The following is a 22,822-nucleotide window of genomic DNA, read 5'->3' as shown; positions in this document are numbered from 1 at the left end:
CTAAGTCCTTTGCTTGCTCAACACCCTTCTCTCACCAAAGGATTGCTTGATCTGTAGCCTACAAATATACAACAGCTTAAGCTAATAAAAATAGCAATTTCTCACATAGAGTATCATAATATGCAGCTGAATTTTTCCTTTGAGAATTAACCGATGAGTGAATAAGCATATTCTTAATATTTAGGAAATGAGATTACAGTATAAAATGGAAATGTGTTTGTGAGATCTGCAGAAAGATTACCCTTGCGGTAGCTGTAACAATTTACCGCCATGTGCTAGTATTATCTTCCTGTGAATAAGAGCAGGAGAAGCAGTGGGGAGCAGTAAATATTCTAAAATTCCACCCTAGAGTAATACAGGCCATCTCAGCTACTGGTTTGGTCCCCATCATAGCACCACCTGAATGTTTCAGGATCTTCAGGACATTTATTCTTGCAGCATTGCTGTGGGGTGCAGAATTGCACCCCTTTCATAGGTGGGGATCAAAAAGCACAGTGAAGTTTGCTAAGGGGAAAAAAAAGTCTGTTGTGGAGTAGTGAATTGAAAGAGTTGTCAAGCCTAAAGCCACTTAGGCTTAATTCAGCATCAAGCACTGAGTTATTATATCCCTTGAAACTGTATTTGTGTTCTGATCCATGTAGTGGCCCAGTCTGCTTCTGGTTCTGAAACTGTCATTTTTATTCTTTTCTCAATGCTAATTGGTGATAAAATGGGGAGATAAACTTGTTCAGTCATTTGTTTGCAATTTTCTTGTTGTTATTTTTTTGGCATCTGTGATGAACCCAGAACTAAAATGGAAAAAAAAATCTTCAAGTGAAAACATTTTAACCTCTAATTCAATCCTAAATTATAGTACTGGAATTGTGTACGAGTTCCTGACTTGCTTCTGTGTTGTAAATAAGCGGTTGTTCTGAGATGGTCTGATTTACCACAGGAGTAGGTTAATCTGCTGCCTCTTACAACTAAGCTTTTATTATCACTTAAGATATCATTACCATTAAATCATTAAGTTAACCTGCTTCTTTAGCAATGTTACAGAATCTTACTTGTGTTCACCACTACATCGTTTCTGAGTATGTGATGGCCAGCCCAAACCATCAAGTGGCATTTTATGTGGGCCTTTGCCCAGAAGTAAGTTCAGGAGATCAGTCTGGGGATAATGTTCTTATGTTCTCTTATCACCTGTGAGCCCATCGGCAGGTCAGTCTTTACAAGTGGTTGTTTTACAGGCATTAATGAAGAGTCTAATGATATTAGCAGCATTCCTTCTTTATGTCCTCTAGGTTCCTGTTGTTTTCGACATTACCTAATTCCAGCAGAACATCTTGCATGTGCCTACCAAACAGCAGTGTTTTTTAACTCTTTATAGGGGGGTCAGCATCAAGTATATAATTTCTTTGGGCTTCCAAAGGAAAGGTGGGAATAGGATTTTTGATGTAATCTATTCTCTAGTGCATAAGCTGTTCTCTAGTGTGTGAACTTGCTTCCCTATGACCTGTTGTGAAGTGGTTAAAAACAGGTAAAAATTACAGAGGTGCCATTCAGTGCAGCAAGTCTCTCAGCTGAAGTACAACAGCTAATGCAGTTAATTTTCCTCCATAATGCCTTCATCTCAAGGGAGTGTGGGATGTGGGGAACTGGGAAAGTAAAGAGAACAGGAGTGGGAGAAGGAGCTGCTTTGCTGACTTTTCTATAGACAAATGAAACTTAGAGGTTACATTTCTCCCTGTTTGGCACTGGGCGTGCAGTGTGTGTGTTAACTCAGGGACTGGAAGACCCAGCCCTGCTTGTTACGTGTGGACTCGATCCCCACCTCTCCAAGGGGATCGTGTGTCAGTTTTGGCATAGCACAGATGCAGTGGATCTTGGCAGCTAAAACTGCCCCTTCCAAGCATTTTTATATAGGAAGAGAAGTGTACTGGCCAATTTCAAAATTCTAGCACTGCTTTTAACCGTGAGTTTCCATAGTGCTTTCTATCCATTTGTCAGTTCTGAGTTTGTTTAAATATATATATATATATTTAATTTCCGTAACAAATTAGCTTGCTTCTCAGGGAAGTGTGGATATGAGGCATATAGGCTGAGCTGAATAAACTTGAAGCTGCAGATTAGTTTTCTTAACACATTGCTCAGCATTTGGTCCTCTCTGCAAGTTTCTTCTACAAAATGTTGAAGGGTAAGATAGGCGAGACCAAATCTTTATTCTCCTTTCAGCAGAAAATTCTAGTTAATGTTTATTCCTCTTCTTTGCCTTCCCTTTCTCACTCCCATGTTTCTTGTAGGGTGACTGATATGAAGAAAAGGGAAAACCAGCAAAAATGTTTTCTTAATAGTTTAGATCTTTTTCAGTTGATGGTTTTTTAAAAACTTCACTTACAGATTTTTTGCCAGTGATTAAATCTGGGTGTTTTTACAACAACCATTGCAAAGTTTTTATAGATTGGGTCTCATATTCAAAAAACAAAACAACCTGAATCATGTAGGTTTTGATATGCATGCCAAATAGGTTATCTATACTGATGTCAATTAAATTCTGAATGGCCAAGCCACTAGATTATAACCACTGCTCACAGCTGCTTGTCTGTGAAACTGAAGGCTCTGTCCTTTAAATATTTAACTTGGATTATTTCCTTGCATTAATCCTTTCTCAGACGTAATTAAACAGGTGATGAAAAACAAATTGCAAATATAGTTGTCCCTCATGTTGGAAAGAAGAATGCTCGATGGCCTACATTCACATAAGTAGTGGGAAACTGATTCATGTATTGCTTACGCTTGTATAGTGTGATGTATCAGTTGCTGTGGATCATCATTAAAATTGTGGAAATGACAGTGTGCTTTTAAAATATATGGCAAGATATGCTTTGAATAAATGAGGCTAGCTCATAAAATCAAAAGGATAACATAATAAATAAAATTCCAGAAACCTGAGCATGTCTACTACAGCTTTGCCCTCCTTCTGACTGTGGTGTTGATGTTGGCAGGCAGTAGGCTGTGATCGACAACTTGGGAGCAATGCCAAGGAAGACAACTGTGGAATCTGTGCAGGAGATGGTTCGACATGCAGGCTTGTGAGGGGACAAGCTAAGGCACATGTCTCACCAGAAAAAAGTAGGTTGCAAATTGATCCTGTGATGATTTATCCTTGACTATGTTTTCTGCTTGTATATTAACACACATATTGCAGAGTATGACCTTTTCACTATATACTTGTTTTAAGTTTTCCAAAGCTACTTACCCTGAAGTCTGTGCTAGATTAGTCAATTGAAATTCCATGAGGGATACCACACATAAGGGTATAGCTAGGAAAGAATTTGAGATATGCATTTTTTTGTAGAGCAACTTAATTCGTTCTATCAGGAATAACCATCAAGATACACATCTTATTTTAGAGGGTGTCCTCATGTTGCAATCTGTGTGATGCTGCAGCAATGTTTTTAAATCATGGAAACATCTTATAGATGGTTTTATGGAAATTGTGGCGTGTGATTGAAAGTGCCTGGTTTTCAACTTAACTTTTTTTTTTTAAATGCCTATAGACAGTTGAACTTCAGAAGCAAGTTAACTAATTCTATGGTACAAAAGGCACAAAGTAGAAGGGAGTAACACTTCTCATTTTTGTGTATTTGACTCAAATTCTGGCATTCCTTCTCAAAATAATTGGCATCTTACTGTGAGTAACTTTGCAGGTCTTAGCAGTATTGAGAATACAAGAGAGGGATATCAGAACTGAACCTTGTACACCTTGTATAAAGTGTACACAGAGGTTTGCCTCTGCTTTTTGTTTTCTTTGAAGCTGCAATTTCTCCAGTTGAACAGGTTCTTCTAGCAGATGAGAGGAGAATAGGCACAAGCCTATAGTTTTATATGCTCTCCACCCTCACAGATGATGCTCTGTGTAATCTCATGTGTCCAGTGTACTTATCAAGTGGGAGTAGCAGTTGCCTCATCTATTTTTTTTTATTTATTTATTTATGGACACACAATGTGCATAAGTATTTGTCACATGGAGATGGAGCCTCTGGGGTCTGCTACCTTCCTGCACAGCCACAGATGCTAGGGTGATGATCACATGCTATTAAAGTCAATATGCAAAGTTCAAATTAAAGCAGGTATTCTTTAAATGGAAGAAGCACCTGTCTCAGACAGCTGCAGATACTTTAGTACTGTTACAGTTCAGCCTGCTAAGATTTCAGTAATGCCCTGACTTTGGAAAAAGCTGTTGTATATTAAATGATGTTTCATTCTTATTGCAGTATGTATATTTCTGTGATATTTTTATGACACTGTTTGCAGTATGCTTCAATGTGAATATAATTTGAAAAGCAATGTATGGTATCTTAATGCATGTTACTGTACAGTGTGATTATTTGTATTGCATAAGTTCTGTGATTCAATACATAAGGTAATCTAAACTAAATAATGAATATTTTTGTGGCAACCTCTTTTAAAGTCACGGAATTTTTCACAAGTCAAAAAGAACCTTTTTTTTGTGTGTGTTCTGGATGGGGTATCAATGTCAGCATTTGCTTGTCTTTACTCGAGGCCTTTTTCATAGATGAGAGAATGCAGTTCAGTAATTTATAAAGTTGCTCATCCTGAAACACTGAGCAAAAGTCTTGAACATTTGTACCGAGCTGAAAGAGCTTACATGGAGGGTTGCTCTTTCTTCACTTTGTCATATCAAATACTACACTTACTACTACTTAGTAAATAAAGCAAAGATGAGGAGGTAAAATGGATCTGGTTTTGAAACTGTAATTTTGTGACAGAAAATATTAATTTTTGTGATGTTCTGACACAGGTTAAGAGCTGACTACAGCTGACCTCATCTGGTGGAAGGTCTCTTATTGCTTTGAATAGGTTCTGAAGAATACCCATGGTTCATTTTTATTTATTTTTCCCTCTGTCAGATTTCACTGGCTCTTGAAGAGTTCTTTAAAATGAGATGAAGAAAGACTGTTCTAGGGAAAGATGTCAGTTACGTCAAGTTTTGCTTTTGTCTTCCATTGCAGCAGGTTAGATTGTATGACTGAATAACCATTCACATAAGGAAAACAGTACACATGCTACTAAACTCAGAACTTGTGATGATTTTTTGGTATTGTGATAGTGGCAAAATCTTTTTTGGGTCACGTTGTTCAACACTGTATGGAAAAACTTCCATATAATCATCTTGTGTGTGAATGCAATGTGGAAATAATGCCATACTTTCTTTGTGCTAATGGTAAAGGGAGGTAGACTGTCTTCCAAAGCTTAATTTGGAAGCTTCAGAGGTATTGGTGAGAAGTAAAATTATCACCATATGACAGACATATTTAAAAGGGAGCTTGTAAGGTTGTGAGCAGGATGTAAATTTTACTGTGCAGTGAGGCAAATTAAAGGTTTGTAAGGAAAACAAGAACCAAAGATTTTATTATGAAAAAAAAAAAAGAGAGAGACATTAGGGGAAATGAAAGTGCCTAGATATCTCGGTCCTAATTAAAAAAAAAATGTAGGCATTGATAAATAATTTCTCATACATGACTTACCTTGTTTTATTATCTTTTTTAGTATGTTTTTATAAAAAAAAGGATGCTTTGATCAGAAAGCTAAAAAGCACTGAAAGAAAGCTGCCTGATTTGCAAATATGAAATGAACTGTCATTTCAAAAGTTCTTTATTTTTTTCCACTAACACTTAATTGCCTTTGAAAGACAACGTAAGTTAGACTTCTGCCAACAAGCCAGATTCTAACATTCTGTTAAAATGATTAAAGGTTTGACTAATGATATTCAAACAGAAAGTGTAATAGGTTGTAAAATGTACCGTCCCATTGGGAAATGAGATATCATGGGCCTGATGTTTCTAGTACTAAATGCATGGAACTCCCATTAACTCTACTGCACTTTGTGCACATGGAAAAATTGTAGGATTGGGCCCTGATGTCTGCTTTCTGCACCATTATTGGCAAGAAACGGTAGGAAAGTGTTCTGGTTCTGATACCAAAGAAGAAGAAAGATGCTGGTTCTGAAATTAACAGGGAATTAAGTTGAAGACACAGACTTGTCCTAATCTAATTTCATTTCATTCTTAAAAATCATTAGATGCTTGCAAGCTTTCCTAAGTTTTTGCTAAAAGCTTAATGCAAAAGAATTCAGTACAGATTTGTAACATTTTTTTCCTTCTTGCCATGCATTCTATTTCGTGTGGTACCACATAATCTACTAATGGTTAATTACTGTCACATGTTTGTTGAGTGCCATCAGCTGGCTCAGTTATCTGACAACCTGCTACCTTATATCTTTCTTCCTTCTTTGAAATCAATATATATGGAGCCGGTAACCCTCATTGTCGAGGTTGACTGATACTTCACTTTATATGAATGACTTTTTGCCAAAATTCAGCAGTTGGGTCAGAAACTTTGCATGCCAGGTGCTGAGTGTTTTGGAGAAATTTCAGCCAAAATAACTTAACATATTCCAAGGAAAAACATGTTGTTTCCCATTGTCTAAACATTCTTGAAACCTTTTCTTTAATATGGCTTAAAATCCCTTGTTACACTTGATCACAGATCAGGGATTTGAAATTTGGCAGGCAGTGGTCTTGTGTGCATGGACAAGTCTTTTTTTGCAATATCTGTGCACATCAACACATTTTACTTACAACCTTTCATGAAACAAACAAACAAAAAGCCCTTTTTCTTCAGGCTCTGTACAGGCTTCTTGGATGTTAACAGCTAACATTCCTGAAAAAAATTCCTCTTTAAGGAAATTTATTTATTTTAAATTTAATTTATTCTTAGAATTCTTCTTAGAATAAATTAACTTAATAAATTTTCTTCTTAGAATAAATTAACATATTGCAATAAATTCACATATTGCTCTTCCAGAACTAAGGTTTTAAAAAGTGGCCTTGTGCTTCCTTTTGCTTTCTTCTTTGCTACAGTGTGGGATGTGTACCATGGGATGAACTATCAGTGACGCTTCCTGTCTCACATTCAAGCATTATGGAAGGCAGTTTGCAGAGAGCTTCTGACTCTCCCAAACTTCGTACTTCTAATGGAGAATGACAAGATCATATGAGGAAAGGGATAAGACCAGATGAGACTAACTGAACAGAAAAATTCAACTTTATATTCAAAGGGTGAAGGAAAGATAGATAAGAGAATGTGGGAGGAAAATGTGGGACTGGCTGTACAGATACATTGGGTCAAGGAGTAAAAGGAAGAGTGGAAGACTGAGATTAGATAAGGAATCTGGGATGGGAAACAAAGTAAGAAACACTCTGAGAAGAAGGGGAGAAATCAACTGTATGTAAAGCCAGGAGAGGGAATTGGGACTGCTTTGGCAGGAAAACCATGTACAGGGAGGGATAGGATGCCAATATGTTAGTGTTTCAGTTTGAATAAGGAGTATTCTCTTTGAAGCAAATTTCCTGATGGTCCTAATATGTATTGCTCATTGTTTCACATCATGGAGAGTTCTTGGAGGACATTAACTGAATTTATTGGATGAAGCTAAACTGGAAGATGTGCCTCAGAAAAGCACCTAATGTTCTCCAACAGCTAATGAATATGCAGTCTATGGGATCAGACTAGAGTTAGTTCAAAGTAAGGTACCAGAAAACATGCGAATAGTGCAGATGCTGGGTCTTCAGCACAAACTGTTACAGTATACAGATTCATTGCTATTAAGTTGTACTGCTAGTAATGCAGGCATAGATGGACTGGCACTAGGCAGGTGAGTCACAGAGAGAAGCCCTCTTTTGCCAAGAAGGTTATTTTTATGGAGGTTTAGAAATAACAATGCCAAGAACAGGGTATAAAAACATCTGACTGTTCCCTGTTCTTGGCAAGTAAATATAATATGCGCTACTGGTGCCTATGCCATGTGCTGCAGCACTAGAGTGCTGGTCTGCATAGGTGATGAAAATCTCATGATTCCTGTGTTAACACACATAGAAAAGGTCTGCCATGAGATTGTTTCCACTCCTGATAACTGGTGCAGGTAGCTCTGTACTACATGAGGTAATTCCTCGTTTTTTTTTTGTTTGTTTGTTTTTGTTTTTAAAGAACCTAAGAAATAAAATGTTCAAAGTTGTATCAAAAGGCACTTTTAAAGTTGCTAAATCATGCACAAGAAATCAAAGAAAGTTAGAAAAAGTGACCTGTGCAGTTATAATTTACCCCACTATGTGTTAGGATACAAATGTGAATTATACTATTTGTGGGTCCTACCTGGGAAAGCAGAAGCCTGACATCTATTTAGTATCCTTTTAGTTCTGGCTTTGTGTCTTTGTTCAATGTGGCCTCCATGGTTTATTTATGACACTCCAGTTAAGGATGCTCTGAATAACATTTTTAATGAAGAAATTGAGTGTCAGGTTTTAGACGAAGTCGAAGGATGTGCTCTGTAAAATTTGACATGAGCATAGTGCATCATGATTTGAAATGGAGGGCTTGTGCATTGTAGGAATTCTGGTTCCTGGTGGTTTCATTTGTTTAATTGTTCCCCCCACACCCTAATAAACAACTAACTGTAACTCTACAGTGTGGAGACTGTACTGCACTTCTATATTTCTGTGAAGGAAGAATACTGTCACATTTCATCATGGGAATTTAGTTTAGTTGGTTTATCTGGGGCTATTGTAGAAACTGTGAGGCCTCCTTTTTTACTTTTGTGATCTTTTATCTTTTGTGAAGAAATTCCTCCATAAGGACACTGGCTATTTGATTATTTAGTTTGTAGTGCATCCCAGCAAATCCTGAAAATACTGAGATTTGTGTAATTCTGCATTAGAATGATGTTACGAATAGACTTTTTTTTTTTTTTTTTTTTTTTTTCCCACTACATATTTTTGGGAGCTTGTAAGAAGGATGTTTCTTCATACTCTCATGTGTACTTGGAGTCTCAGGTGATGGTATCTTGCAGTGTTCCATAGGGTTGGTGATTCCTGTCCTTTCCAACGAAAATTGTTTTCAGAATCAGAATAACCAATCTGTCTTTTGCTTACTGCTCATCTAAATTTTCTCCAGTGCATGCGCATTTTAAAGAGGTGTCCCAAAAAAGTTGTAGTAGAGAATAGATAACTAAAATCTGCCACAGTAGATGGCAGATTGAGGCCACAGTATCCACCTCAAAAGCAGATAGCCGCACGTGAATTACTCAGCGGTGCAAGGAGTGGTGCTCTGAGCTAAGGAGTCAGACTTGAGTCAGAGGACCGAGGGATGGAGGTGGGAGGGTGTGAGACTGGAGAGTGAAGGACTCAAGGACAGAGGGCGTATGCATACAGATTTTGCCATGTGACTCTTAGGGTTAAGTGCATAACTGCTGCTGTTTCCAGTAGCACATACTTGTCTAGGTCAGGTGCCTTTTAAAGAGTATGTAATTTATTTTGTAGATTCTTGTCATTAGGCAGGTTAGCACACACCCCAGCACCAGAATCTTCTGAAATGAAACATAACATCAGAGCAGATAAGGGGAGCCGCTGTAATGTCTCCAAACATTTTGAGATTTTCAGTTCCCTTGTGCTGACAGTTGTTTCTGGACTATTGTGTTTTGAGTGCACAGAAGCATTCAATCAGACCTGGAGGACCAGCAGATAAGTGCTGAGCAAATACATGGAAAGAAACAGTTTTTATAGGCCTGAAATAAATCCTCTGCCCTGCAGTAAGAGGAGAGAAGGAAAAATCCCAACTGGCCCATATGTGAAAGAGTAAATGGGTCCACCATGGCCCACATGGAAAAATAAATAAAACCTGCTGAATTGGATTGTACTCAGGAATGTGGCTCCTTTATTTTGATCCTGGGGATTAGCTCCCAGTCTTACCATAGCAGGGAGTCTGATCTTGCTCTCATTGAAATCCAAAATCTAAATCCACATTAACACCATAGAAACAGGATCAAACCTTGCCATCTAAAGTAAAAGCAATCCAGGAGCTTAATCAGCCAAGTGTTGTGTGTAGTGTGTGCACAAGTATTTGCTGAGAGTCCCAGGTTAAGAGCAGAGTGCCCATGTCAACCAGGAGCCAAAGATGCCTCAGAGTCCCTCCAAAACCCGTACAGCTGAAGTGGTGCTAGAAGAGAGGGACAACATCTCACTCATCTGTTTCTTAGTTGTTAAGGAGAACTTTTTGACTCCAAAATCAGATTTTATAGTCCAACATTTCTGCGTGTTTCAGATGATTTAGAACTTTTTTTTTCTTTCCTTTTTTTTTTTTTTTTTTTTTTTTCTTCAGTTTAAACAAGGTCAATAATTAACATTTGAAGATATGTAAGAAAAAAAGAAAGAGAATTAGAAATCCTAGGTATGGATTTCAGTGTAGCAGTTTCCCCGTTATGTCTTCATAAGAGCACAGTGCTTTTAACATTATGGATCCTACTGATTGCACAGCCTAAGAACCATCATGTAAATAGGCTTACAGTGCCTTGTGTCCCTTTAAGGATATTAATGGCATGGTTACAGATGAAAAGCAGAGACCTTTGGAATATATGGTTTTGGAGCCAGAGCTGGGTAGTCATAACTACCACTTGGTAGGAAGTTAAAGCTATCTTTCAGGAGAAACTGAATGAGTCCCTTAGGTCAATGAAGTCCCATTGTCTTCAAATTCCTTATCTTCATTCAAAATTTCAAAAAATCTTTTTTTTTTTTTTTTTTTTTTTTTTTTTTTTTTTTTTTTTCCATCCCTATAATTTACTTCATCTCAGGATAAGGCTGTCCCAGGCTGTACCCATCTCAGTAAGATACAAGCATCTAATACTGTCAAACTTCTTGACAGTTCTGTGGGGCTGCAGAGGTCAAACACTGTTGTGGTGGTGAACTTAGTCATCTCTTCTAATGCAAATAAAATACTTTCTGGTAATATTGTTTCTGCTGCAGAAAAACACCAAATTTAGCACCCCCATGAGACTTTTGGACCATATCAGTGAGTGCTTTGGTGAGGGTGGAATGTCTGTAGTACTGTTAAAGGAATGCGAAGCATCCTGAAAAGGGATCAACAAGGCCTGCCGTGGTGAGCAGAGCTTGCTGTAAGGAGGTGGAGGAAGCACAGCAGAATGACCCTGGTTGTTCTCAAGAGGAGCAGTCCTACACATCTCTGCACATCTGCAAATCTGGGCCTCGTCCATTAAGTGCAGAGTACCCTTGGTTCCACTTCAAAACAGCAGTTGCATGTATTCAGAACTGGTCACGATCAGACTCTTATTTGAAGCTTTGTGCTGTAACTGCTGGTTGGTTGTCAAGACGGGATACAATCCCTGACCAAGTAGGGACAGATGGGCCCCTCAAACCTGCTTTCTCTCAAATGCTGTAGAGCACATATGAATTCAGTAGTTATTTCCTTGCTTTAAAGATATACACATCCACTACCTTCTGGCTATCTTTAGCAATTCGCCTGATGAAAAACCAAGATGCAAGAAGATATTAAGTGGTTCAGTAGTTAATGTTTTTTCCAGGGCTCCTTAAATGTATTATTGTTCTTACTGTAGTATTTTGCACTCTGGTGGAATACCCAAGTATGAAATTAATAAAGATCATATTTTATTACATCCAAAATAAATTGTTATATTTAAATGACCTTCCTAGAAATTGGTGATATAAAAATTGTAACATAAGAAGGTGTTTATTTCAGAAAAAATAATTGCAGTATTTGCTTGAAGTATCCTGAACATTTGGCAGAATTTCATACTTATGCTAAGGAGATGTAAACCAGAAGCTGATAATTTAGCATCTACTATAAAAGGGTCTGGTTTAAAGTGGAAAGAAACATTCTTCAACTCTTTTTTAGTTCAAACTAAACTCAAATATTCTTCCTCTGAATATTGTATGAGTAATTCTGGAGCAATGCATCACTGACCTTCAGTTAAAATTACTTTTTGAATTTGCAAGAATGAGCTCCTGGTACCCCAGCCTCCTGTTGTATGTTAATGCCATCACTGAACAACCCCCTGCGGGGTGTGCCTGCAAAAGGTCCATGTTTGCAGGTTCTACCTCAAAGTGGTACTGTAGCTTGGCCACGATGGAAATGGAAGAAAACATGTTGGTTCTTCTCCCCTTCTTTTGTGGATATCCTGTTGTGCATTGTGCATACCCTTTTCTGAGGGCACTGGTCTTGTTTGCCTGGAAGACTCTAGTCTACTGTTCTGACTGTTAACTCAGCTTGCTTGGGCAAATCATAGATTTCGTATGTTTGAAATGGAAAGTAATAACTTTCTGCCTTTGTAAAATGTACTGAAGTAGGTGTGTTGTACATTTATATATGAAGAGGCTATTCAGGCAGCTAAGAGCTGTTTTGTATTGACATGTTCTATTCAGGGCTGGTTTGGTTTATAGTTAATTTTAAATTGGGGCTCTTACTGGAAGGAATGATCTTATATGGTAAGTTAGATGTAGACTCTCTGTTATAATATATACATTATAGCTGATATATATTTGCTTTTAACTGGCCTGTAATTGGTTAAGGGTTGGTGTTAAGTAGATGATTTATTTCCTGTAAGTCCTGCCACTTATTAAAGTTGTGACCTGCAGCAGGAAATGAGGTGTGGGCAAAATGAGACTGAACAGCTGCAGGTTTTTGTAAGGGGGAAGCACTACTTAGCAGATTCCTTATGTCAATTCGGTGATTAGGAAACAAAACTAAGACAACAGAGTGTAAATATGTTCCTAATACATTACTGACATTTTGGTTGTTTTTGTTAATAGCAAATAATTTTCCAATAGCAAGAAAGATTTACAAGTCCATGTGTAGGTCTAAATAGCTACATAGCATAGCAAACGGACTCAGTATACTGTACTTAATAAAATAACATATGATTATTTTTAATAGAAAAATTGTGAAACCTGTTCAATATTTTCTTAGACACATTTGACAGTTTTCAGTCTAGTTATGTGATGTGCAAATTCCCTTATGTAGGATAACTTCTAAAACAGTTCTTTAATTTTCCTAGGGGAAGAAACCGTGATTGCTGTACCACATGGGAGTCGCAGTGTGAGAATTACACTCAAAGGACCAGCACACCTTGGTATGAGTGAGCTGTTTTATGTATTTATTCATAGGCAGAAGGACCTTGTATGTGAACTTATCCAAACTTTGAGAATATGGGTAAGATCATGACCTTGATTCCTCTTCCGATCTTCTATGTCTAGCTTTGACATAGTCCTACTGAACACCGAAAGTCTACTTAGTAAAAAGATATAGTATAAACACTGGTAGTTTCTTAATTCATTTAAAACAGAGTTCTTATACAAGAAATGTAAAATTAGCTACAGCCTTAAAATACATGCAAACTGTTCCATCAAAATTACTTAGAAAGGGTTGTGCGTGGGATTGATTGCACTCATCCCAGCACAAGATTTCTGTTGAAGAGTTTCAGATAGAGACAAGACTTGTAATGGACTGTGGAGTCTAGATCAACTCTTCAAATCCATAAAAGGACCAAACATGATAATTTCCATGTCTTGTGTGAAGGAAGCATTGTGATTTAGTTCCATCTGGATCTTAGCACAGTCCTGTGATTTTGGAACTAGGAGCAATTATGGACATGTGTGAGCTTAATCCTGCAAGCTGTTGGCTATGTTAGCTCTAATTCAGCCAAGCACTTAAGTGCAGGCTTAACACTAGGCATGTAAATTGTCTAATTGAAATCATATCTTTGACCTAAGAGCTAATAAAGACACTTGGTCGATGAGCAGTGTTCAAGTAAAAGTAATCTAAGTAAAATGAAGTAAGGTAAACAAAAGACATGAAATAATCTACACAAGCAATGTTTCCTTGTAATACTTTTGGTCATGATGATCTATGAGAAACAGCTTGCTATTCTGTCAGGTTTCCTCTTTTTTTTTTTCTTTTTTTTTTTTACTGTGAGGCTGATGATAGTATCTATGGTAATTTCTTTACCCATCAGCCTTCTCTAGATGTAGACCTAATCATTTCAATGGTAAGTGGGGCTGCCATACCAAGCAGTGAACTAAACCATTCATTTAACATTTTGAACAACTTTTTAGTAGTAGAAGTGTAGGGTTTAGTCTGAATCACAGATGTAAAAAGGACGTTTTTTGCTATGTGATATGTAAACAGAAGAAAGAAATGCATTTTAATTGAAAATTGTTCTTTCTGTTTGCTTTGAAGAAAATACTGTCATTTTGAAGAAAGAAAATTGAATAAGACTTTCATTTTAGAGCAGCTCTGGAATCACTCCTAGACACAATACTGATATCAACAATGTGCAAAGCAAAACTTAATCTTAAAATAAACAATATTCGTGCAAAAATGTCGCAAGGAGTGTATGAAGCAGTTGTCTTGATCGCTGTGAGTCGGGACTCTTGTTTTGGTCTTTCTTATTAGTTCTGCAGAAGGAAGTTATTGTTTCAACTTCATATGAGGAAAAAGTACTGGATTCAGTGGCTCCTGGGGGATTTCTGGAAAGCTCCAGAGGAATGCAGCAGCAACTCGTTAACTAAGTACAGAGTGCTCCTGGCTTCCTACCCAGGGTGGTTCCATAAAGAAGCTGTGGCTTGGCATTACCTTTGTTAGCTAGTTCTCTAGCTGGAAGAGAATTGTGAAATGTTCCTTTAACCACTTCCCCCAGCACATCTGTTTGCAAATCTGTGAGCATTTAGACGTTTGTTACCTAAAGTATTTTAAACTACAGAGGTAAAAAACAAGAGACAGCAGTGGGGGCTGAAGGTTGGAGATTGCAGTGCTGCCTAGTCAAATCTCAGTAACCTATGTTCCTGAGGATGTGCTTCAGGCTTATTTGTTTGTCCTTCTTTCTAACTGCACATATGGTTTTGGGTGGTGTTTGTCACTTTTAATATCAAGTGATCTTTGGTCTGCAACTTCATGGACTTAAGTGAGAATATGCTGGTATAAGTACAAGTAAAGGCAGAATTCCAAAAATAATCACTTATAATTGCAAGCTCCATTTGTGAGACATGTTCTTCCTGGCTTGTAAGGAGCTTAGTTTACCAGGTGGGCAGAGATTAGTTACTGCAGAATTTTATACTGCCTCCTGTTGCCTGTATATGTTTGCTCTTCAAGTAAAAGCAGCAATAGCAAACTCTCAAAGAGCACTATGGAGTGTCTGGCACTTTTCCCTTTATCCTGTGTTCTTTTGTGCTTCATCCTGGGCTTTATGATCTGCTCTTGTTCCAGGGAAGCACAGCTGTTGGATTAATCAAAAATGGAAATCTGGTTGGAGCTGTAGTGCACAACAGATTTGAAACAAATAAATGCTCTGAACACTGTTTTGCAGTCAGCAGCTTATGTTTTAGAGAGAGTTATTATTTCTTTGTAGCTAGTATTTTGTTTGTGTTTATGGACAACTTAAGGATGACTTAACATAAGTAACAGTGTCATCAGAGAGCATGGGTGTTACTTTGATGATGCTTTTGCCTTTTTTTTTTTTTTTTTTAACAGATAGGTCTCTCTTACATCTGTCTTCTTGGGTTTCATGAATTATTTTGTGGAAAACAACCAAATAATTTGTATAAAACTGGCTATGAATGAAATATTTAACTGTGTTGGTTTCATTTTGGTTTGGACTATATTATGGCTTTTTGATCGGTTGTTTTAAGAGCATTATAATCAAAAGAAAGACTGAAAGTTCCCTGAAATTAATCTTCCAGCAGAAGAAACAGGAAAAACAGAAGCAAATATTTTTGCAAGTGGCTAATGCTAGATAACAGTTCATGAACTTAGGGAGGTTAAATTTCACTAAAAAGAACTGAAACTCTTTTCCTCTTTTTGTCAATTTCTTCTTCACTTGCAGTGATTTGCATCATTTGACAACATTTAGCTATAAATCTATGCACTGCTTTGTCTTCTGACAGTTACTAAGAGGATGACAATGTTGCTTGTATTTTTAAAAGAATGAATTGTTTTATTTTGGGCCACTGTCTTGTGCTATGTATGAATAAATTGCACTGATAAGAGAGCTTTTGAGCAGCAACATTACTTGCTCCTCCTTGCCCTGGGAGCAGGAACTGTTTCCCTGGAATTCTTCCATGCATCCCTAGACACAGTGAGAGATCTGCAGTGAGTTCCCCTTGTTGCTTTGCTGTACTCCTGCCTGCCACTAAGAGTGGGAGGCTTTTGCAGTGTGTCTTGTAACTACAGCTGGTAAGAAATTTCCATAGGGGTTTATTTTATTTATTTTTTTAATCCTGACAGAGGAAGTAGCACAAAGTAAGACTGTTCTAGGTCTTTGGCACCTGTGAACATCTTGTTAGAAACAGATGATTAGTCAGGAGAATTCCCTGTCCTACGTGTCTAGAGTCCTAAAGATCCAAGGAAATGTTTCCTTAACTTAGAACGAGGAACCTGATTGCTGAAGTAAAACTTTGAAACTCTAGTTTCACATGAGTCCTATACTCCTGAGGATGCTATTGACTTTACATGGAGTTGAAAGTATTTGAGATCTGCCAATTTGACTCTTATTCAATAAAATGACACAATAACAGGCACCATGAATTAATACTTAATGTTAAGCAGTGTAAGTTTGGTGTCAAGTCTTACAAAAACTTAATCCAAGAATGCTGAGTTCAGGATATTTTTGTAATGCTGTCAGGAAAAAAAAAAAAAAAAAACCTGTCATAAAAACAACAAACAAATGTATGTAGTAATCATCTAAATATTTGTTGCTTTTTCTGTGATTTGTTTATCTGTTTGTGTCTGATGTAAATGCATTAGACAATGGTGCATGTTAATTCCCAGGGAATTATTTTTCCACTTTGACAAAGTACAGTTGACTCATCGCTAGATTCCTACCCTATGACCAAGGAAAAGTCATTTTGTAGAAACATCATTCTTTAACCTTCCTTCTAGCCCTGTATGTGACCCTTGCTATATATAGAATAACATATACATTGAATTTGTTATTCCATAGAATAGTGGAACCTAATATCTAAAAATTTGGGATAATGTTGGTGCTTTTTTGAGGAAGTTAATTTACTCTAGAATGGCATCTCTGTCTATGTTGGGTGTGCTCCAGATTTGAGTTTTAGAGGATCTTAAGAAGACAGTAAAGATGCTCTTGGAGCAGCATCAGAATATGTTTTCATTGCAGGTAAAAAGAGATGCTCTTCACATAAATTATCTAGTCCAAATTAGATAACTGTAAAGTATTAAAAATACAAGGTACTTGGAGAAAGAGGGTAATTACGACTCGTTAAAAGGTTCCTTTCAGATAGGCTTGAGCTCATCTGAGAGCTCCAGTTTCAAAATCAAAGGTACCTACCATTGATTTTCTGCTATTTTAACCTCTCACTTGTGTTGTGATAGCTAACCTGGATGAATAATAGGCTGTATTATACAATTGTGACATTACACTGAGTATGACAGGCATTTTAATTATGTTATTTAGGCATAGGTATGCCTCTAGCATAAAGTCTCTGCCACATGGAGCTGAGCATTTCTACCTGTGTATTAAAATCAATTTCTAGAGGGTTCTTGTGGAGAAGATGCCCTGGAGGCAGCCACAGTCCAATCACAGTAACTATGGGCAGAGCAGTGACTCTCCACTTAACTTTAGTATAGACAGAGAAGAAAGTTAAAATATTGTGGTAAGGCAGTATGTGATTTCTTACAAGGAATGACAGCACTTTCATGGCTAGATGGTCCTCCAAAGCGCTTTCATGCAAAACTGACAGATTTTACGTTAACTTTTTACACATTTCCATAACAATCCTTTATTTAAAAACTGCATCTAGTATATCTTTAATATTGATTGCTCCTGCTGAGTTTTTGAGGGAGTACCTCTGTATTTGATTTCAGTAACAGGATTAGGAGATAACCCAAAGGAAAAGGACCAGGTTTTTAAATTGCAAAATTTTATATCTCTTCCACGAGACAGGATGAAATAAGCTGACTGTCAAGATCTAGCACTTTAAAGTGCTTAATAAGTTATTTCTAACTATTCATTAAAATGATGCTTATCTTACCAAGTATCATATCTTTTTTTTTTTTTTCAGCATTGTCAGCATTGCCTTATTCCATTTTTCTATGAACTCATTATTCATGATATCATGAGCAAAATTGTGTTGTTCCAAGTCATTTTACAAGCAACTTCTGTGAAACAACCTTTGAGTAGTGCTGTAAGTTTACTTCATTACTGTAGAGCCTACTGCATTCTGAAGACTTCCTCAAACTATCAAAAAATGGCTGTGAATCTCTTGAATCATTTTCTTCTTTTTTATGTTGCTTCATTAGGGAGCTAGGTTGAATTGTCCAAACCTTTTTTGGGAAGGCATTCAGTATTTTAGTTCTGATTTGGAAGAATTGGTGAATTTACGATGACATCTGTACTGCAGCTATTTTTCTTGAAAGATGTAGGAATTATATGTGCTTGTGAGCAATATACCATTCTTTAGAATTACTGTGGGGTTGATTTTATCATTTAAGATATCTCCTAATTCTTAAAGTATCTGTGGTATTTCAAATCACTTCAAAGCAAAATTTAATGCATTTATGTAGGTGTCCACCAAGCAAAAAGGCAAACTCCACTATCTCACATTGGTTGTAAATGCTGCTGAGTATTTACCTGTTTTTAAGAAAATCAGTGAACTACTTATACAATATACACAAATACACTTGGGAATATTCTTGTCTAGGCAAAGTGTTGGGCCTGTTTTTCCCTGTTGTACTTGCACTGTTTTGCTTTTGGTGAAGCTGATAAACAATGAATTTGTTTAGTTGTACCTTATTCTTATTTTTCATGATGCTTATGTGTTTTTGTTTGTTTGTTTGTTTTGTTTGTTTGTTTGTTTTGTGGTGGTGTTTTTTGTTTGTTTTGGTTCTGTTTTGCAGGTGTTTCCGTACACCTTTAGGAAAACTTTCCATTCTCAATACTGTGTAAGATTGTGTCATAGGTTCTGGTACAAAGTACTAGGAGAAATTCTTTTTCATTTTGTATTCAGTATCAGATATCATAGAAACAGTTGAATCTGATTCGCAATATCAGTTGAGTGTTTTTGTTGTTGTTGTTTTTTGTGTTTTTTTTTTTTTTTTAAGCAACTTGTAATTACTGTAGGAATATATATATATATTTAATTAAGCTGCTGATCACAGATCAGCTACTGCTTGCCAGTTTATCCTTTGTCCTTTTCTATAACTGGTTGTCTTATTCTTCAATTGTTAAGAGGCCATGTGGCTGTGATCAAATGAAATGAGCCCTTCCTTATTTTAAGGACATTCTTCTACTTGTTTTCATAAATCAATCTGAAGAGAAAAGGGATAAAGGGAATTCTTTCAATGTCATGCAAATATCTTTTTCCCACATTAGTGATTTTATGAGCCTTTATTGGAGGAAAAAAAAAAAAGAAAAAAAAAAGAATGCTCTTCATTGCAAAATAACTGTAATTCTTTCAAGAAATGAATAGTTGTTGGAAGAACTGGCCATTGTTGGCTGAGGAAGAAAAATGAGGAGTCACTAAAGAAAGTCTAATTTATCTGATCCTGTCTCTGGGGATATGTCTACTCACATTATATAATGTAAACTGCATTCGATCATTGTAACTGTGTCTGCATCATTTATACAATATAAGCTTACAACATTTGAACAAAGTATGAAGATGCTTTAGATTAGTATTTCTATTTTTGTCCTGCCTGTGCAGTATTTATTGGTATGAAACTACTCCATTCTGATACACCTTTATCCATGACAGGCTTATAGTAGTATTGTCTGCTCTCCTTTATGCAACATAATGAAAGTATAGAGGAAATGGCTAGCTGGAAAAATCAGTGATACAGCAGACATAAAGTTGGCCTATTGCTAGTACTCCTGATGAAGGTGGAGTCTTCAGGTGAGATTCCCATGCCAGCATTCACCTGACGTGGGTAAAATCCTGCAGAGTAGTACTGCAGTGGCCACATTGGCCACTGACCCACATGCCAGTCTGTGGCACCTGAATTCTTGGATTTATAGCTGCAAAGTTAGTAGAGCTATAAACAGAGCAGTCTTTGCATCCGTAAATTCAAATGATCACAAGTTGGTGAAACAGCAGCTTCACTTAAAATCATTAAAATAAAAACACTTTTTGAGCTTGCTTATAGTAATATGTAGTCCATGCCTTTCTCATAAACTGCCTTGATGGATTGTTACCAGACCAGTGTATTTCAAGTCATGTCTTGCTGTGCACATACACTGTATTATGCAGATCCCAGAAATTCTGCCTTCCTTATGAGTATCTTCCTTTAGCTTTGTCAGCTTATAGTTCAGTCAGTTTACTGGAAATGACTCAGTCCTAAAATCCTTAATCTGTCTTCTGGAGGTTGTGGTCTGTTAGTTTAATCTGTTTCCAAGGAATGCAGAACAGCACAAAAAGGGTTTTCATCACCACCTGTTCAGAGAAGGGGACATACATCAGGCATTGCTGCAGCTACTGACCTCCTGGCCTTGTTTTTTGCTAACATGGGAAATATTTCGAGTTAAGTTAATGACCTCTGCAATGGGTAGAGTGATAAAAGTATTGAGGTGAGTAGTGAGTTTGATGCCATTCAGGCTTCTCAGGAGACTGATTGCTGAAACTGCTACTCTAGAGTTGCATCAAGTATAAGTTATTTTTCTTTGTATTAGTTCTATCCATTTTGTGAGTTTAAGCATGTTCTGCTGAACGTATGGCTTTATAACTGTGTAGAGTGCTTGCTCTAGGAAAAACTGTCTTAGAAGTGCTTTTGGTATGAAAGGTTAGTATGATCCTGTATTGACACATGCAATCATGCATCAGCCTATAGTCTGAGGTGTCTCACAGATATTCTGTATATTCTTTTAATGCATTTATACTGCTACTTCTTGCAACGCAAAGTTACAAACACTACTTTCTGAGTTCCTTGAAAAGAGAAAATATCCTGTTTAAATTTACAAGTTGCATGTTTCTTCCCTAGTTATAGAGTCAAAGACACTACAAGGAGAAAAAGGAGAACACAGTTTTGATGCTCCTGGAACATTTGAAATAGAAAATACAACTGTTGAATTTCAGAAGAGTACAGACAGGGAAATCATAAAGATCCAAGGACCTCTTGGAGCAGATTTCATTATGAAGGTGCGATGTGTGCATGTATGTACAAGTCTACTAACATATTGCAAGTATCTGTAACAGAGTAGGCAGCGGTCCATCAGGTTATAGTAATACAACAAAATATTTTATATAGCAAATAAGAAATCCTAACTAAAGCCAAGCATTAATTTATAGTAAGCATATCCAGACAAATTAAAATGTTATGAGGTTAACATCTTTAGTGTGGTAGAAAGTACTATGGCATCTTTAATGGAAAAATGTCCAGGACTTTTCTAACTACTACTGAAAGAGTAAAAGCATAGTCCTGTGCACTGGATTGATGTTAATCCAATTGAAGACTGCCACCTACTGAATCTGAACATTGCTTCCAGCAGCACCCTAAAATCTCCTTTAGACATTGCTGATCCAACTACTTTTTCTAATTCTCTTATACCCAGATCACATATCGATGTCTTGCATCATATATGTACATTTTTTTTTTTAAGTAGAAATGTATCAATAACTGCCAAAGGAAGGTAGTCATACAATTTTCCACTGGAAATTGCATGCATTTCAGTATTACCGTGCCACTTGCCTTTATCTGTTTTGCTGTAGAAATTGGCTTTCAGTGATGTTTATTATTCTGCACTTTTGTTATGACATGTGCAGTAATACCTGCCTAAATATGAACTAGTATGTTTAGGTCAGTTCTACACTTCCCCTCCAGCAAATTTTTAATATTTTGCTGATAAAGAGATAAAGAAGAAGAACACAACTGGGAGCTTTGCCAAGCAAGGATTGATAATCAAATAGTCGTATTAGTACCTTGAAAATTTTGAAAAACAAAGTAATATACAAGAGTTTGACCACTGGAAACTTAAATTTACTGTTACTCTGTCATTTCTAGAGGTTCTATGCCTCTTGTCATATTACTGTCTGCACTGTTGTTACATATGAATTATGTTTTGAAATGTCATGAACAGTGGAGTACAATATACACATGTGTTGTAATGGAAATTTCTCTAGACCAGGTACTCTGGATCCAAAGAAAGTGTGGTTCAGTTCTTTTTCTATCAACCTATCAGTCATCAGTGGAGACAAACTGAGTTCTTCCCCTGCACAGTGACATGTGGAGGAGGTAAGTAATGGTAATTCTTCAGAAGTGTTTACAGGTGAAGATTGAAAGTGGCTGACCTACAACTTTCATCTACATCTTATTATTTGAAATGTTTGTGTTTCTTTGCACACTGGTAGTTCTTCAGAAAAATACATGCCAGAGTAGCAGGTAAGTTGGTTCAGTTAGTATGAGAAAAGTTTCTCATCTTCTATTACCGGAAGTCAAGCTATCATAAGTAATGATCACTTGAGTAAGATCTTTGATTAAGATATAAAGATATGTGTCATGGTTTAACCTGGCCGGCAGCTAAACACCACACAGCCGTTCGCTCCCCCTCCCCCCTCCCTTTCTGGAATGGGGGAGAGAAATGGGAAAGTGAAGCCTGTGAGTTGAGATAAAGACAGTTTATTAAGACAGGAAAATAATAATAACATTAATAATAATAGCAATAATGATGATAATAGTACTACTAATAATAATGTGTACAAAACAAGTGATGCACAATGCAATTGCTCACCACCTGCTGACCGATGCCCAGCCTAACCCCGAGCAGTCCGGCCCTCCTCCCCCGGGTAGCCACCCCTATATATTGTTCAGCACAATGTCAGATGGTGTGGAATACCCCTTTGGCCAGTATAGGTCAGCTGCTCTGGGTCTGTCCCCTCCTAGCTCTTGCTGCACCCTCAGCCTGCCCGTTGGCAGGACAGAGCAAGAAGCTGAAATGTCCTTGGTT

General features: G+C 37.1%; 1 protein-coding gene across 10 annotated transcripts in view; it reads left to right on the top strand.

Moving 5' to 3' along the window:
- Positions 1–22,822, top strand: part of ADAMTSL3 (ADAMTS like 3) — a 201,766-nt gene that overhangs the window by 116,871 nt on the left and 62,073 nt on the right. For 9 of the 10 annotated variants that reach the window (XR_014696786.1, XM_084532086.1, XM_084532090.1 and 6 more), the window contains exons 7-10: positions 2,985–3,111; positions 12,926–13,000; positions 20,860–21,017; positions 21,999–22,110. Coding sequence is in view for 9 of the 10 variants with exons in the window: in XM_084532086.1 (XP_084388212.1) it covers positions 2,985–3,111; positions 12,926–13,000; positions 20,860–21,017; positions 21,999–22,110 (472 nt within the window). In the remaining variant the exon portion in view is untranslated. The remainder of the gene's footprint in view (positions 1–2,984; positions 3,112–12,925; positions 13,001–20,859; positions 21,018–21,998; positions 22,111–22,822) is intronic. The other variant, XM_084532091.1, reaches the window with a different exon arrangement.

Source organism: Aythya ferina, assembly GCF_964211825.1.
Source record: "Aythya ferina genome assembly, chromosome: 11".
Taxonomy (NCBI): domain Eukaryota; kingdom Metazoa; phylum Chordata; class Aves; order Anseriformes; family Anatidae; genus Aythya; species Aythya ferina.
The sequence above is the reverse complement of the archived record's forward strand: the minus strand, read 5'-3'. Positions and strand labels throughout refer to the sequence as shown.